Source organism: Hevea brasiliensis, chromosome 4, assembly GCF_030052815.1.
Source record: "Hevea brasiliensis isolate MT/VB/25A 57/8 chromosome 4, ASM3005281v1, whole genome shotgun sequence".
In the NCBI taxonomy this organism is placed as follows: Eukaryota; Viridiplantae; Streptophyta; class Magnoliopsida; order Malpighiales; family Euphorbiaceae; genus Hevea; species Hevea brasiliensis.
Window position 1 is genome coordinate 20,709,613 of NC_079496.1, and position 19,402 is coordinate 20,729,014.

Genomic DNA, 19,402 nt, shown 5'->3' on the forward strand with positions numbered 1-19,402 from the left:
TCAAGTTTCAAAATAGATTTCAAAAATAAAAAAAAGAAAATATTTAAAATTTTATTGCCATTAAATTAATTTCAAAATGAATTTTTATAATTTATACATAAAATACCCAATATTAAAATTCATTTACAAATAATCAGCATTTATAAGGAATTAATGAAGTTGTTGGGAATGCCTTTATACATTACATTGAAAAGAAATCTCTATAAATAAATTCTAAAGAAAAAAAAAAAGAACAAATTCCCTCCAGATGATTGGGCAAAACCCAAACACGCCTTTCTCTTTTTTTCTCTCCCTCTCTCTGTTTTACGCGCCAAAAAAAGCGAACCATGCCTTGCCTGTCAAAGTAATATCCCTTCTCTTTTGATACCTCTATTTCTAATTTCTCTCATTTCCATTTCAATTTCCTACTCCCTCTCCCTCTAAATTCCTTTCTTTCTCTGCGATCTCTCTTTCTCTCTCTAAATTGTTTTAACTTGGGAGCAGTGCTCGCTGATCGGAGCAAAGCTTAGAGATTGATCACCATAAATTGCATCTTCAACCTCGAGGTTAATACCTTTTCTCAATCTCTTTTAATATTCATTGTTGCTAGGATTTTTTTTTTTAAATTTTCTTTTGGATGCTAAATCCGATGTGATAATAGTGTAATCATGAGTTCGTTTTGCCATTTGGTGGTTTTGATCGCATATTGGCTTGTGATGTGCGAAAAGCCTATTGGGAATTGGGATGGAAATTAAATTTTATTAGATTGGAAGGAGAGTGGCTTTTTTTTTTTTTTTTAATCCAACTGAATTGAATTGTTAATGTAAGACTTAATTAAATTGGATTGTGAAATTTGAGAATCAAAATTTATTCCTAAGTCTATAAAATCATTTAATACACTTTCGATGAAATACTAAAAAAAATATTTAAATTTGAATTACATTTTTTTATAATTTTGATTAAATTTTAAATTTAATATCTTATTATGAAACTAAAATTTATCAGTTAATTTGAACTGTATTTAATTCCTCAATCATCATTAAAATGATTTGAAAAAAAAAACTATATATGATATTTTTGTAGAGTAGAGAAGGAAATATGTATATTTTTAAAATATCATATCATATAACATTTAAAAAAAAAAAATTTAAGCTGATATATAGAATGATAGAATCGACTATTATAATTAGGATTGTGCATGGTTTTTGAGTTTTGAATTGAATCAAAGAATTATATTAAATCGATAGCAACCGTATCAAACTAAAATTATTTTGATAATTTAGTTCTTCTGATTTTTCACTAAAAACTGAATCGAAATCTGAAATCGAACCGAAAATAAAATTTATACATATTTTCTATATTTTTTTAAATCTTTTATATACTTTTAATATAATTATATATATTTATATCTATATATATAATTATGAAATAAATATAAACTAATATTATATTTCATCTCTCTATATTTTCTTAATAATTTTAGTTATAAATATATTAAATTACCTTATAATTTTTAATTATAAACATACTATTTTACTATATATGTATATATTCTTAATTATATTTGAATCTTATAGTTAAATATTACATAATTAATAAATAGTTAAAATATATATTATATAATATATTTCTACTATTATATTATATAATATATTTAATCCTAAATTATATATACACCTTATAGTTAAAGATTATATAATTTAAAAATAGCTAAAAAATATAAAATATGATATATTATGTATTAATAATCCAATTTAAAACTTAAATGCTAATTCAAATATGAGTTTTTTAAAAAATAATTAAATAAAATTATTTTAAGAATTGAATTAAAATTGAAACTAAAAAACTAAGAACCGTACCGAACTGGAATTGAAACAATGAAGAACTAAACTAAAATCGTATTGAAATTTCAATTCGATTCCAATTCTTAAACAAATTCCAAATCGAACCATAACCACACATCCCTGATTATAATATTTAAGCTCATCTCAACTTGCATATTTAACGGGTTATGATCACAAGAAGTGTGATTAACATATACTTTTTTTAATATAAATTTAAATTATTATTATTTTTAAATAACTTTTATTTAACATTTAAGTTATATATATATATAATTTATTTTAAATAGTTTTTTTATACTTTCAAGGACAATATGAGCCTTTGCTATTTTGGTTCTAGTTTAGTTCGATTCTCGACTTTTCAATTTCGATATGATTCCAGTTCGATTCTCAATTTTTTAAATAATTTTATGCAATTGTTTCCATAAAATATAAAACTTAATTAGCATTTAACATTTGAAATACGTTATTAATATATGATATATCTTTTAACTATTTTAAAATTATATAACATTTAACTATAAGGTAAATATATAATATAGGATTGATCATATCATGTTATATAGTAATATAAATATATCATACAATATATTTTTTAACTATTTATTAATTATATAATTTTTAACTATAAGATACAAATATATTTATCATATATATATATATATAAAATAGCGCACTTATATAATATATATGATGTATTTTATTGTATTTATAATTAAAATTATTAAAAAATTATAGAGAAATGGCAAATAATATATATATATATATATATATACACATAGAGACAAATCCAGAAATTTATGTTAGTGGGACAATATACATATACACTCATACACGCGTGAATATGTGTATGTATGTATATGCAAAATGTTCATAATTATTTTATGTTCAAAGATAAAAGCAAGTTTAGAATAATATTCTTTTATTACTTCACAATTTTTTCAATATTTTTATATTTTGAATTTATTATTAAAATTCTTTTGATTAATTTGCTTTCAAATATTGAAGGATGACAAATTTGTGAGGCAAGTGGCCATTACCTCACTGTGGATCCGTCTTTATATATATATATATATATATATATATATATTAAAATCTTAATTGCATATAAATATATAATTATATTGAAAGTATATAATACATTTTTAAAAAAATTATAGAAAAATATATGTATAAAATTGATTTTCGGTTTGGTTTTTAATGAAGAATAAGAATCAAATCAAAATATTCAAAATAAGTTTGGTTCAACACGATTCTTCAACTAGATTTAGTTTTGGACCCCAAGAATCGTGCATAACTGTGTTGCACAAACCTTCTCATTGACTTTTAAAACTTAGGAAACATATGTATTATTTTTAACATAACACAGGAATTAAATAGTAACTAGGAGAATTATTTGTACTTTCGCACGTGGCTAATAATAATTTTAATTTTAATATATGAAAATAAAATAATATTTTAAATTTATTATTAATTACTCTAAATTTTTTATTATTTTTTTCATGTAGAATAAACTTTTTATTTCTCAAATTTTTAATGAAAATTTCTTAGTAAAAATAATAAAAATATAGTAATATAATAAAAATATAAATTAAAGATATGAAATTGTTTAAGGTTGATTAAATCATATAATTAGTTTCATCATTTTAAAATATTAAAATTTTTTTCTACCCTCTTAATGTATTATTGAAATATAATATATTTAAATATTATTTTTATTTAGTAATATTAATATTATTCTCAACAATAATATTAATAACCAAAAAGAATAGAGGTAGTGAAAAAAAATAAAACAAAATTATATGTATGTGCTATATAAAATTATAGGTATATAGAATAAATATGTTAATATATTGACTTACATATACATAATTTAGAAATTAATAATTTAATTATAATTTAAAGCAATTGAATAATTAATTAATAAAATTTTCTTCAATTTAGCTAATATGGAAACTAGAGTTTATAAGTAAACTACAAAATAAGTTGTTCAACCCTTTAATATGGAGATATTATTAGGTGCACCCGGTGCAGGTGCACCATTTTTTATAATCATGTGGGATGCACTCTTCATATTATAAGAAAGACTCATTTTTTTGTGAGAGAGAGAACACTATTTTTTAATATTTCTGATGTATCTAATAATTAGCCCTTAATATGTGGCTACATTCATGGGAATTTTTTTTTAACATCATCAAATAAATCAAGAATTACTGATTATAGTAAATATATTAGTTAGTCTCTTTCATTCACCTCTAAAAATAATTCAATATATTTACTACTTAACTATAACACACACCATAAAAGAGTGTTTTCAACTACGTGGGTAACAACTCATTTATCAATGGATAAGAATTGTTTTATCTTGAATTCTATGTCCCTTTTTTTACCTTATATCGAAGCCTTTCTCTATAATGGACAAAAATCTCTCTTTTCATGGGCAAAAGCCTCTCATTCTTTGGGCAAAAAATTTTACTTTCTTAGGTAAAATTTATTCTCCTGTTTGGGCGAAAGTCTTATAGTGTCAGTGTTCCCAATCCTAATCTAATAAGGAATCCATACAATTTAGAAAAAACACAAAAATAGGAATTTGTTGTGAACTATGAAAGCGTGTAAATTATAAAAAAATAAATCTAACATACAAAATACTAATATTTACGTGTTGTATGCCGTTCTTCCACTATCATCAAATAAATAACAATTACAAGCTTAAATATATCTACCCATTATTCTAATTACACAAAAAAAAAAAAATTCATAAATACTACTCATAGTAAATATATTAGTATCTTCAACTATATGTGCAATAGTTATTTCATTGATTAATAGACATATTACAGAGTAAACAGTTGAGAAAAGTGTGAATCTCATATCTTGCAATTAATGAGTACAATGTTTATATACACATCAAAGAAAAGTGTCCAGCTGTATTATAGCTGAGCTGGCAAAACTAAAAGAATAAAATAAATACTAAACTAAAGTGTTTCTTTTCCTAATCAACTTCTCTGCTGCAACTCTTTGTAAGCTCTTCTTGCTGCTTTGATTGATACTCCCCCTCAAGTTGAACATATATGTTGCTTATGTTCAACTTGCTCAAAAGAAATTTAAATTGAGTAGGATGTAATGCTTTAGTGAATAGGTTTGCTACTTGCTCTCTGGTATTCAAATACTTTGGCTATATTATACCAAGCATAAATTTTTCCCTAATAAAATGGCAATCTATTTCAATATGTTTAGTCCTGTCATGGAAGACTGGGTTTTTGGAAATGTGGATGGCTGACATGCTATCACAAAATAGTTGCACAGGTTGAGAAACTTTTAAATTAAAATCTGCTAATAAGGAGATCAACCAAAGAACTTCTGAGGTAGTCGCAGCCATAGACCTGTATTCTGCTTCTGCAGAACTTCTAGACACTGTAGTTTGTTTCTTAGATTTCTAGCTGATCAAGGATTGGCCCAAAAATATGCAGAAGCCTGTTAGAGATTTCCTTATTTCACAACAACCAGCCCAATCACTGTCAGAATAAGCTGCAAGTTTGAGTTCAGATTTAGAAGATAAAAACAAGCCTTGACCTGGTGCAGCTTTCAAATATTTGAGAACTTTAAAGGTTGCATGTAGATGTGATTCAGAAGGCTTGTCCATGAACTGAGACAAAACATGAACACCATAGGCTATGTCTGGCCTTGTTAAGGCAACATACATCAATTTGCCCACCAATTGCCTATAGTTACTAGGATCTGCAAGTAATCTGTCTTCTGAATGTACTAATTTTAGATTAACTTCCATAGGAATAGAACTTGGCTTGGATCCAAGAATGCCATACACTTCTAGCATCTCCAAAACAAATTTCCTTTGAGATACCACAATTCCCTTACTAGATCTTGCAATTTCCAAACTTAGAAAATACTGTAGATTTCCCAAATCCTTGAATTTAAAATATGAACTCAAATTAGACTTCAACTTGTCAACCAAGTCTTTGTTACTACTTCCAATTATGATGTCATCCACATACACAAGTAAAGCAATAAATCCTTCATTTGATTGTTTAGTAAACAAAGAATAATCTGACTTTGACTGGTGAAACCCTTCTTTCAACAAGCTTTCAGTAAACTTTATATTCCATTGTCTGGAAGCCTGTTTCATTCCATATAAGGACTTCTGAAGCTTGCAAACCAGATTAGATGTATCCCTATACTCCCCTTGAACCTTATACCCAGGTGGAATTTCCATATAGACTTCCTCTACCAAATCGCCATTCAGAAAAGCATTGTTAACATCTAATTGTGATAAATGCCAACCATACATAGCTGCAAGTGCAAAAAATGTTCTAACAGTATTATGCTTGGCTACAGGGCTAAAGGTCTCTTGATAATCAAACCCTGCTCTTTGGGCGTATCCTTTAGCTACAAGCCTAGCCTTATACCTCTCAATAGTGCCATCTGCCTGGAATTTCACCTTATATACCCATTTGCATCCAACAGCTTTAGGCCCTTGAGGTAGTGGAGTAATAACCCAAGTCTGATTTGACTCTAAGGCATCAAGTTCACTTTGCATTGCCTCTTGCCAATGATCAAACTTAACAGCTTGGTGGTAAGTATTAGGTTCAAAAGTAGATGAAACATTTAAAATAAAAGAACGATATGAGGGTGAAAGTCTATCATAAGAAATATAATTGTGGAGAGGATAAGAAGTGCTACATGAAACAGAAGGATTAGAATGATGATGCTTAAGATTCAAATGATAATCATGAAGATATGAGGGCAATCTGATTTGTCTATTACTTTTTCTTAAAACTGGAAGAGAACCAATAGGTTGGGATTGATCAAGATTAGGTGAAACAGTGGATGGAGACTGACTTGGAGACATAGGGGAAGACTGAATAGGAATACCAGATGAAGAAGACTCAATAGGCAAAGAAGACTCGGTAGGTGAAAAAGAGAATAATGAAGAATCAGGAACAATATGTAAAACAAGATTTGGAACATCAGAAGTATTGGTAGAAGGGGTAAGGACAGAAGAACAAAAGAAAGGAAAGACATGTTCATGAAAGATAACATCTCTTGAAGCAAAACATGTTTTAGTATCCAAGTCATACAAGTAATATCCTTTAATACCAGTAGGGTACCTAAGAAAAACGCATCTTCTAGACCTAGAATCAAATTTAGTTTTGTGAGCTATAAGGTTTGAAGCAAAACACAAACAACCAAAGGATCTTAGATGATGGTAGGAGGGAACTTTATGATATAACAACTCAAATGGAGACTTGTTATTATACTTGTGCATAGGTATTCTATTAATGAGATAAGTAACTGTGAGAACAGCAGGACCCCAAAATAAAAGAGGCATATGAGAATGAAATAACAAGGCTCTGGCTACATTGAGAATATGCTGATGTTTCCTCTCAACAGTGCCATTTTGTTGAGGGGTATAGATACAACTGGTTTAATGCAAAACACCATGAGAAGCAAAAAAAGAATTTAAAAAAAACTCAGTGCCATTATCTGTTCTGATTTGTTTGATTGGACATTGAAATTGAGTTTGGACAAATTGATAAAATTGGGGAACAAGAAAAGAGACTTCAGCCTTGGATTTCATAAGAAAAGTCCAAACACACTTTGTAAAATCATCAACAATGGTAAGAAAATAATGGTTTCCATTAATATCTTTTTGTGAATAAGGGCCCCATACATCCATATGCACAAGCTCAAATGGAGAAACAGTAACAAAAATGTGTTTAGGAAAAGGAAGCCTCTTTTGTTTGGCTCGAGGACAAGTATAACAAGGATGATGTGACTTATTTGTGGAAAAAGAAAGACTGTAAAATAGTTAATCTGTCATCAGCAAGATGACCTAACCTATGATGCCAAGTATCAAAAGAAACATTAGGAGACTGCACAGTGGAGCAATTACTGGAAGAGATAGTATATTGCTGCAACAAGTAGAACAATCCATCCTTTTGCTTAGCCAATCCAATTGTCATCCATGATGAAAGGACCTGGATAAAGCAATAATTGGAAAGAATTATACAACATATCTGATTGGAATGAATGAGTCTACTTATGGACAACAAATTGAAATTAAAAGAAGGAACTAAAAGAATATTAGTAAGAACAAGATAAGGATTGAGCTTAACAGTACCAACAGCTGTGACTTGGACTTTGACTCCATTAGGTAAAGAAACAAATGAATCACTAACTGAAACAAAAGTGTGAAAAAGAGAACTATTGCATATTATATGATCTGTGACACCACTATCCACAATCCATGGTGGTTGAATAAAATCAGTGAGGAGAATTTTATGAAAAATTGAATGTGATGCAGCAGAAAGAATAGAAGAATGTATACCTGCAGTATTCACTTGCGAGACATTTTGATTTGGAGATGAAAATGAAACAGGGTTAGGGACAGTGATATTAGCTTGATCATTGAGAAGTGACATTAGCTTGTTCACTTGTTCCTTAGAGAGATTCAACTTAGAAATATTATCAACCACAACATCAACAGAACACTTGCCTGTGACTTGCTGTGCAGATGCTTGCTTAGAATTTGCAAAAAAACTACCAGATCCTACCTTGGATTTTGAGAATTTGAAATTAGGAGGAAACCCTATCAACAAAAAACAATTGGCCTTAACATGTCCAGGCTTGGCACAATGAAAGCAAGTTACATCAGCTTTGGACCTTTTGACAGCCATAGCAGAAGTTTCTGAAAAACTTTGAGTCTGCATCATGAGAGATCTTTATGTTTCCTCGCACAAAAGCATATTATAGACTTGATCCAAGGTAGGAAAAGGCTTCATCAATATGATTTGTGACCTTAAACCTTGATAAGTCTCATTTAACTCGTTAAGAAACTTAAACACATAATCTCTTTGCTGAACCTCCACAAATCTTTGAAAACATTCTTGATTGCATTTACCACAAGAACAATGCAAAAAAGGCCTAAAATTCCTTAATTCTTCCCAAACACCATTTAATTCAGTAAAATATGCATCCACAGATTTTGTACCTTGGGTAATGGTACACAACAAATGTTGAAGGTGACAAATTCTAGAATCATCAGGTTGTGAAAACCTTTGGTGCAATTTCTCCTAGATCTGCTTTGCATCTTCCATATAAAACATTGTTGATGCAATTGGAGGTGAGATTGATCTCAAGAGCCATGCCACAATGAGATTGTTGCACCTTATCCATGGTAGATATGTTGAGTCTTCTGGTGAGGGTTTAACAATGGATCCATCAAGAAACCCTTGTTTATTACGTATAGAAACTGCCAAGAGAAAGGACCTTTTCCAAGATGGAAATTTGTTGAAGTGAGTTATGGAGTAACAATTACTGAACTGTGATTCTCAGAATGATGAAGATAAAACGGCGAAGAAGTGTCTTCTACAGGATTGACATTAGATCTAGAAGCAACATCTTGCTGAAATGAGCTTGAATCTGCCATTAATGAACCAGAAAACTTGAAAAAGTGACAAGAAGAAATGAGAAGAATCGTAAAGGAGAAGCCAAAAAGAAAATAACTGCCTCTAATCTAGCGTTGCTCTGATACCATATTATAGAGTAAACAGCTGAGAAAAGTGTGAATCTCATATCTTGCAATTAATGAGTACAGTGTTTATATACACATCAAAGAAAAGTGTCCAGTTATATTATAGCTGAGCTGGCAAAACTAAAAGAATAAAATAAATACTAAACTAAAGTATTTCTTTTCCTAATCAACTTCTCTGCTGCAACTCTTTGCAAGCTCTTCTTGCTACTTTGATTGATAGGACAATTACAAGCTCAAAGACATCTACCCATTGTCTCAATTACATCTAAGAAAACTCACAAAAATTGCAAATAATAAATAAATTAGTTAGTTTATCTCATTCTTCGCTAGATATAACCCAATATATTTATTACTATAACTACATCATAAAAGAGGGTGTCTTCAACTACATGAGCAATAGCCTATTCATGATCGATTGACAAAAATTACTTCATCTTGAAATTTTATGTTATTTCTCCACCTTAAGCCAAAACTTTTCTCTATAATGAGTAAAAGTCTCTCCTTCCATTGGCAAAAGCTTCTTATTCCTTGGGCAAAAGCCTCTCCTTTCTTGGGTAAGAGCCACTTCTATCAATGGGCAAAAAGCCACCCTCCTGTATGGGCGAAATAAACTTTTTTACAATACTTCTCTTGCCTTAATTCTAATCTAATTAGAAAAATAACTTAATTCAAAAACAATAAAAATAATCTCTCCTAATTCCGCTAAGATAATCTAAGCCTCGAATTCATGCAACTTCTAAGCAAACGGTACCTAAAAGAGAGAAAAACTAAGCCTTCCAAAGGGGAAATGGTTTTAACCTCTAACTTCTGCTCTACCAATTATTAGCCGATAAATAGTAAATTATTACCTGGCAATAAGAATACAACTTCAGCTAAATCTATAAGATGTTATAGCAGTATTTCAAAACTATGACTCCTCAAAAGATGAAGCAATAATGGATGCCAGTCACTTGGCCAAGGGTTGAGCATATCTTTACCACAGGGACCCACAAAAATTTTGAGCATTAACCCTTCTTGCATATGTTACAAATTTGTGGCTTACTGTAAATTCCGTGGATACATCTCTTACCATTCACAGGCCACTTGCTCTAGAAAGTAGAATCCCACGTCTCTGATCCCAGCAATAATATCAATTCCACTTGCCTAGGTGTAGCAGAGGAAAAAACAAAGCCACATAAGAGTCTTTTTCTGTCAATAAATATTGGGTTTTGTTGCATATCCCTTGGCCTATGAGACTTTTTTCTGAATAAATATTTGATTTTGTTGCATTTTCCTTGGCCCATTCATTGATTTCTGGTCACGTCTTATTATGATTCTCTATCAAGTACTTTATAATTTCCCAAAAATATGCAGTGGTGCACATGAAAGGGGATACATCTCTCTATCATTCAAAAAGATATATATCTGAGATATTTCTTCTCTTGATTATCATAATATCATTCTTGAAATCTAAAATGGTGACTCTGCTTCAACAGGTCAATGAAGGTCTATACTTCCTAAAACAAGGTTAGCTGCTGATCTAAATTAACTTTCTTTGTACGTGTCATTTGCTGGATTGTTGATAATGATGCCTTCTTGTTTGCTATAACTTGCCTATTCCTATTTCCTTTCTTCCCATTCTTCTCAGACTTCTTCTGGGCATTTGTTTGACTGATGCAGTACCTGTTAAGGATTGGCATCATTGACTTGTCCATGTACAAACACAAACTTATGGAATGATTATTATGGTCCAAGGGGAACTTAGTGCTGCCAATTTTGTAAGGTTAGAAGAAAACCGTTGCTAATGGTAGATGTGAATTCATTATCTCTCAGGATCTTAATTATGTTCTTGGAAATTTGGTCCACTTGGAAATATTTTCTGGCTACCCTGGACTTCCTTAAAGTTTCCAGAAAAACAACAACAAAATAAAGAGCTGGTTCTGATATAAATTGCAATAGTTAAATGCTATGTCCAGTTCTTGGACTAATACTAATTAATGTTGGTAATTTAGTTGTAGGCTATCATCTTCCACTTATTGGATGAGTTGGGTACAAATAATTACAAAACATTATCATTTTTATCCTTTATCCAGTTCTTTTTTCCTTGGTTAGATGAGAAATAATTCTTAACCAGGCACTAGAAATAAGTCTCTCTTTTTGGAAATTTACTCAAAAAAATAGTTTTGAGTCAATGTCTAATGGGGTGGAAATTACTGTTTTCCATGAAATTTTTCCAGATATATGCTAGTTAGCACTAGAAAGTAGAGAAACATTTTCTGGCCCAGATGTTTCCTCAACCATGCATTGACAATTCTTTTCTGGCAGCTGTAATTAGTGGGTTGTTGGATAATATCCACTCAGCTAACCACACTTTTTGGATGAATGGAATAAGCTTGTTGCTGCACGCTAAGGACACTCATTGTCAGTGCCTTTTTCTTGGGTCCATTATGGGGTCATAATTTAAACTAGTGCATTAGTGGGTAACCATTAATTACTTTATTCTCAATTACGTTTGTCAAGTCTTTTCATCCATGAAAGATTACATGCAACTGCCTTTTATGATGTATATGTTGGTTTATTATTATTTTTTTCTCATCGGCTTCTCTTAGCATGTGGGATGATATATATATCTTTTTTATTACATAATTTTTCTTTCCTTAATTAATTAAGGCTAGATGTCAGCTATACAATAAGAAATAGTGTTTTCTTTTTATAATTCTATGAGAACTCAATAGTAAATTATGCTTTATTAGTTAAATCAATTAGAGTTTGTAAAGGCATGCCATTAAAAGAGAATTTGTCGTAATTATTCAAATTAGCTTATAAACTCTTGAAAATATGTTAATTTATTCATTTATAATAATTTTTAAATTTATAAATTAAGCTTATAATTAAAAAAAATTAGGACCTAATTTTTCATTTTGGTACTTATAAGTAATGTACTTATAAGTTAATTTAGCTAAATATTTTACTATATTATTCTTATTTAATTTTTAAAATTTTATTATAAATTTCATTTAATATATTTTTAGTCATTTTAATAATAAATGTGCTTGTAAACTATTTTTTACCAAACAAGTTAACATTTATCAATCACTTGTAAGTACTTTAATCAAACACATAATTGTTTAAAATTTAAAATGTTTATAAACTCAAATTAGCTTTTAAGTACTCGGTACTTATAAGCTAATTTTCATAAGATAAGCTAAATACCATTTAAGTAAGAATTTTAATTATTTAATATTATATATATTTAATAAAAAAGACTTTATATATATAAAACTTATGTTGTAAAAATATATATTACAAACATGGATTAGTATTAGATTCTTAATTAAAAATTTATGTAGATGCAAGTAAAAAAAAAAAAAAAAAAAGTTAATGCCTGAACTTTAATACGAAGAATCTGATAAGTTCTCTAGTTTCATTGACCTATGAACTATTACATTTTTATTTAAAATTGATTAAATCTTATTTGTTTATGATAACATATGAGTGAAAGTGTATGAAGAAGATTGGGATTTTCTATTAAGGGATTACATATTGGAAATTCATTAGACGTATGAGGTGAGGGCATTTATGAAAAAAGAATGAGCTACTTTCAGCTCATCCCATAATAATAAAGAATTTATGGACAATTTCTATCATCATATTGCATAGTATTTTTTTTATATATATAATTTTACTTTTATTATTTTTTAATAAATGTCTGTAGAATTAGATATGGTCCACATGCAAAAATATCTTATTCATTGGGTTTAGAATAATTCATAAGCTATAATTTAACTTAATCTTTTGAATAAAAAATTAATTGGCATTAATTAATAAAATTTATGTTTAAAATAAATTTGAAATCGATAGTGAGTTTCATAATTTAAAATAATTTATATGGTAATATGAATATTCACTTTTCTATTTTACATTTTTATTTAGAAAATTTCAATTTAACATATTTTAAGTTTCTAATTTTATGTCTCAATAAATGAATTCTTTCAAAAGCACTTTTTGAATTTGTATTTATTTAATTATTTCATAAAAAGCTAAATTCTATCATTATATATTTTTCAAATGTTAAAAATAACTAAAAAGAGATTATCTTATTTAAATTTTGCAGTTTTTTTGTTTTACTTTTAAAATAAATAATTACTATTTATTAGACATAATGTATAACCAAAATTTGAAAATTAGAAAAATTTATTTTTCTCTAAAAAATGGGAATGGAAAAGAATCCTATAATTATGGGAAGTGATTTTTTTATTGAATATAAATTAGTAAATCGAATAATAATTTGTGAATTATATATAAAGTAAATTTTTATAAAAATAATAATAAATTATAAAAAAATAAAAATAAAAAAGACCGAATATGCTATTTCTTATGGGTTATGAGAAGAAATTTAAGTAGAAGAGAAATAATATTCCCGTATGAAAATCCGGAAGGGTCATTTAATGCGTATGCTTGTCATGTGCATGTTCTTGTGTTAATTTTATATAATTTCTCAATAAATTAGCTGTTGGTACTATTTTGTTTAAATTCTAACGATTTAAATTTTTGGTATGGTGATAAACACTCGATCCTATAATTGGTATCATAGTTGAAGTTACGAATTCTTAGCCAGTGTTGAAAGATTGTTGATATTGAGTAGAGATAGCTTAGTGAATTAGTATCTGCCCATATTATATTCTTTCGACTCATGATACTTGGACCCTATGCTATATAGAGTTAGAGTTGCAACTCTGTTAACAATTTAAATTTTTTACAAGGTGATAGGGGTGTAAATGAACCAAATTGTTTATGAGCTACTTGAGGTTCAGCTTGATAAAAGCTCGCCTTGATTCAAATAATTTTCATAACGAGCCGAGTTTGAGCTCGAATTTTGGACTCGTTTAATAAAAGAGCAAAGTTCGAACTTAGTAGTATTTGGCTCTGATTTAAGTTCAACTCATTTATAAGTTCGCGAGCTGGTTCATTGAACATGTTCGAGAGCTGACTCGTTAAACAGACTCGCGATCTGGCTCATTAAATAAATTTGTGAATAAATTTATAAATAAACTTATTTTAAGGTTTATTTATAAACTCGTGAACTAACTCATTTATAAAAACATTTACATTAGTAATTATAATTTATAATATTGTAAATATATATATATATATATTTATTTATGATTGTTTTAAAAATAATATATAAAAAATATATATTATTTAAAGTTATAATATACTCAATGTATAAAATATAATTATTTCTAATTTATTTTTTTAAATAAAGTTAATTTATATAAAAATAAAATCAGAATATTAAATATATAGTGCCAATATAATAAAATAATATATTATTATATAAAATTATGATATAATCAAAATAAAAAGTGCATTTATAAAATATAATTATTTGTATTTTGAATATAATTTTTATAAAAATAAGTTAATTTTATATGAGAAATAAATTTAAAATATTATATAACAAATGCATAAAAGTTATTTTGAACTATTTTATCTATATTAAAGTACTAAATAAATTAAAACTTAATTATGCAATTTTGGTAGTAGTCGTACGACTTAAAATATGAATTTATCTATTTCTTTTCATCTTTCTCTATATTTTGAACTTTTAAAAAATTAAATTTCAAGTTTAATACTAATATATCTAACTATTATTATTACTTATTCACTTTACAATCTCTCACTTATTTTTTTTTTCTTATTAATATTAACTAATCTATCCATATATTATTATTACTCTCTATATTATCCATTTTTCAGTATCTATTATTATAATATCTCTCTTTTTAAACTGTAAACTTTTAAAAGATTAAATTTTAAGTACTAATTCATATTTTTTTTATATAACTTAGATATGTACTTTTCATAATTACTATTATACTTAATATTAATTATCTACTTATTCTATACAAATTAATTTATTCATATCTTAAATAAAATATTGGTAAAAAATATAAAACACAAAATATAATTTGATAAATTAAATAATCTAATAAATTTAATCTTTTTAAATAAATTAAATATAAAAATCGTAAAAAGCTCAAATTATAATATATTTATTTAAAAAATCAATAAAATTTATTAATGGCATAAATTAATTAATAATGTAAAAAGTAATAATTTTATTAGAATAATCTTAGAAACATAAAATAATAATTTAATTATAATTATATAAAATTTATAATGTAATTTTAAAATTACGTAGTTTTGATTCAAAATTATATAGTTTTGAATTGAAATAATAAAAAATAATTAATTTTATTTGAATTATGGTGTGTTATAATTTGTGTTATTTTAAAATAATTTGTAATGTGTTTTAAATTTTTTTTTGTTATTTTCTATTATTATAACAACTATGGACTCATGTAATAATGTATTATAAAAGTAATTGTGAGTTAAAATGGGTATAATTAACGGTCAAGCTCGAGCTCATTGAACTCAAACTCAAGTTCGAGCTCGAGTTTATTGAATTTGAGATTAAGTTTATTAAATTTGAACCGAACTTGATTTTATCGAGTTTGTATTTAAATTCATTTTAATGAATTTATTGAGCTTGACACGAGTAGAACTCAAACTTGACTCATTAATATAATAAATGAATTTAGAACGAGCAGTTTATTTACATACTTTTTAAGTAATATAATAACAATAAATATTTACATACTTTTTAAGTAAGACAAATAATAATTTAATCAATTGCTAGAGATTTTTTTTTATAAAAATAAGATTATTTAAATATTTTTTTAATTATTATATAAATATAACAAATAAAAATGAATAAAAATAATATAATAAATAATAAATTTAGACATCAATATTTAATATAATAATTATTAAATTTATAAAATTCAAACTTTTCACATAACACTCTAAAAAAAGTTTAAATAAAATTTATTATTTTAATTATGTTAATTATATTTTCTTAAACTATATGAAAATAAAATTAATTTATAAGAGGGTAGTAAAATATCAAATATTAATTAATCGCTAAGTCATTAGCCTTTCTGCGGGATCACTAAATTAGACCCGATTTGATATAATGATTTTCTTCTCTCTCTTTTCAACAAAAAATCCTGCATGGCTTTGAGCCTTTATGTACCCTATAAAGCTTACACGAGTACCCTGCTGCTCCCTCTCTTTCGCCTTCCTGTCACTCTCTCTCTCTCTCTCTCTTTCTCTCTCCGTCCCTAACACTCATACTGAACCAAACTTTCCCTTTGTTTGGACAGAATTCTGGTTTTTATCTGTTGCCAAGCTGATTCTTCTATGCCTTCTTTGTAGGTGGGTCATTGATGCCCTGTTATAATTTCAGTTTTTTTTTTTTTTTAATGCGTCTTTGGGTGAATAAAAACATTGTAATTCTTGTTTGTGTTCTAGTTGATTTTAGTTGTGGTATTTTCATGCAGTGTGCTTGTTTTTTAATCTGAGTGAAAATAATAACCAGAGACCCCTGTTTTATGATCCATATGCTTCTGTGAATCTCATGGTTCTTGTTCTCTGCCCTCTGCGCTCTGTCTGTCTGTCATCCTGTTTCTTTCCTTTGTTTTCGGGGACTCGCTGCTAAGGTTGGCGGATTTTTCATGTCTGAGTTCTGTTTCTGAATGTGGGTCTTTAAAATTTTTGGCTTAGATAACCAGAATTTTTTGTAGACTCCATTTTGTTGCCTCTTGGAATTCTGTGGATCCCATTCTCTCTAATATCTTTTCTCTTTGCTGTTGTGTCGTTTTATTGATATCTTGTTTGATGAGTATTATACTTAAAGATGCTCATGCGTTTTAATTTCACCGACGATTTAAGTGTTGTACTGCAGTAGAATTATGTTTTACTCTAAAGATTTGGCCTTTGTGACGATTTATGTACTCTTAATACCCAAATTCGGAAGATTTAAAGGTTTTATGTGGTTTATAGTTGTATTTAAGACTTAATTTTCCTTTTAATGAAATGCAGGACATACAATTGCTCTAAGAACAGCCGGAGCTGATACAATTTGGTGGCTGGAGGTTGGGTTCTAGAGTGAGCGTATGCCTGGAAACCAGTACAACGGTAACTCAACCCCTTACCCAAGTCGTACGCAACGGCTCTTGAGAGAAAGAGAGCTAAAGAGAAGCAGCAGGGCTTCCCATTCAAATGAGGTGACTGATAATAATGGGGGGATTGAACCATGTGAACATGGTTTGCGTTTGAGAGCAGGTGACAACTCAAACAATTCGTATATTGAGAAATACCTTGAAGGGGCTATTGCAGCTACAAGGACACTTGCTGAGGGATGTGAAAAGGAGGATGGCAGGCCTTTAAGGCAACGGCTGCTGGTGGTGGCTAACAGGCTTCCTGTCTCTGCAGTTAGAAGGGGCGAAGATTCATGGTCTTTGGAGATAAGTGCTGGAGGCCTAGTTAGTGCTCTTCTAGGTCAGTGGTTTAAGTCTTCTTTTTGCATTGGTCGTATCATGTAGAATGCATCCCTAGATAGAAAGGAATGGAGAATTGTGGTTGACCCAAATTTGTTGAGATCAGGGCTAAGCTGAGTTGAGTTTTTTGTTTAACTATTTATTGAAATCTTATGCTCATCTGTATCTCCTCTGTTTTGAGTTCTGCTTAATCGTCTGGAGTTTTCTTGATAACATTTTCTCTTTCCATCTTCCAATGAGGAACCTGATGCATTTTGGTTGTCATAAAAGGTGTGAAGGAGTTTGAGGCAAGATGGATTGGTTGGGCTGGTGTAAATGTGCCAGATGAGATTGGCCAGAAGGCACTTACTAGAGCTTTGGCTGAAAAGGTGCAATTTTATGTGTCCAGAAACATTTTGATATTTGAGACTTTCTTAAATCATGCATTATTTGTGCTTTGCGATATAGATGTCCTGATTAGACAAGTTCTCTTTATAACTTATTGAACTTTCCTATCCTGAAATCATGTTAGAGGTGCATACCAGTATTCCTTGATGAAGAGATTGTTCATCAATATTATAATGGCTACTGCAACAATATATTATGGCCTGTTTTTCATTATCTTGGACTTCCGCAAGAAGATCGCCTTGCCACAACCAGAAGTTTTCAGTCTCAATTTGCTGCATATAAGAAGGCTAATCAAATGTTTGCTGATGTGGTGAATAAGCACTATGAAGAGGGAGATGTTGTTTGGTGCCATGATTACCATCTAATGTTCCTTCCAAAATGCTTGAAAGAATACTCCAGTAACATGAAAGTTGGTTGGTTTCTCCACACACCCTTTCCTTCTTCTGAAATCCATAGGACACTGCCATCTCGATCAGAGCTACTGCGCTCAGTTCTTGCTGCTGATTTAGTCGGGTAAGCTTCAGTTGAAAATGTGAAGATTCTGGATAAGTCTTATATCAATCTCCAAGAAAAATTTGAGTCTGATTCCACTTTTTATTCAGCATTATGTTTGTCTGCAAGGTGCAATTTTGCATAGGCTTTACTTGTTTTACCAGAGCCATTAGGATTAAAGCCTTTTTTTTTTTAGTGTCTTTCACAGCTATACAACAGTCTGCTCTCTGTGTTATCTCAGTGCATTACTAGGTTCTTGGATGCAGTTTTTCATAGTTAAAAACTGACTAGGGTTGATGTCATACATATCATGAATTCTAACATGATTGTGAGGAAATGATGTCAACTATGGTAGAGTTTATCTGTTTTTTACATGTGCTCTTTGTCTCCTATTACTAACTCATTTTGGGTGGTCCAGTGAGTTTACTCGGATGCAGATGTTTATATTTAAGAAATAGTGTTGGTTCTGGCATGCTTAACTGCTTAATGTTTAAGTAGTACCATTTGATGTTCATTTGTGAATTGGATTGCATATTCCTGTTGCCTCATTGGTTTTCTTTTCTACAAGGGAATTGTGTCCTTATTAATGATAATGACCTTATGCATATACAACATAACTTCTTAAAGGGCGGGTGAAGGAGCCTTCTGCCTCACTTGTTCCTTTTTAAAACATGGATAATTGATCTGTAAGTAGACATTTTATTAATTTGATCACTTTTCAGCAGAAAGAATGAAGGATAGGACAATTTTTTTTTTCTTTGACTGCT

General features: G+C 28.7%; 1 protein-coding gene across 7 annotated transcripts in view; it reads left to right on the forward strand.

Moving 5' to 3' along the window:
- The first annotated feature begins 372 nt into the window (after positions 1-372).
- LOC110642955 (alpha,alpha-trehalose-phosphate synthase [UDP-forming] 1) overlaps positions 373-19,402 on the forward strand; it is a 44,878-nt gene continuing 25,848 nt past the window's right edge. Inside the window, exons 1-7 of one of the 7 annotated variants that reach the window (XM_058145561.1) lie at positions 373-545; positions 10,848-10,878; positions 11,000-11,134; positions 11,677-11,831; positions 17,299-17,757; positions 18,027-18,124; positions 18,268-18,656. In XM_058145561.1, coding sequence (XP_058001544.1) covers positions 17,373-17,757; positions 18,027-18,124; positions 18,268-18,656 — 872 coding nt within the window. In that variant the 5' untranslated portion in view covers positions 373-545; positions 10,848-10,878; positions 11,000-11,134; positions 11,677-11,831; positions 17,299-17,372. Of the gene's footprint in view, positions 546-10,847; positions 10,879-10,999; positions 11,135-11,676; positions 11,832-16,477; positions 16,633-17,298; positions 17,758-18,026; positions 18,125-18,267; positions 18,657-19,402 lie in introns of those variants that run through there. The other 6 variants (XM_058145556.1, XM_058145558.1, XM_021795161.2 and 3 more) reach the window with 6 other exon arrangements.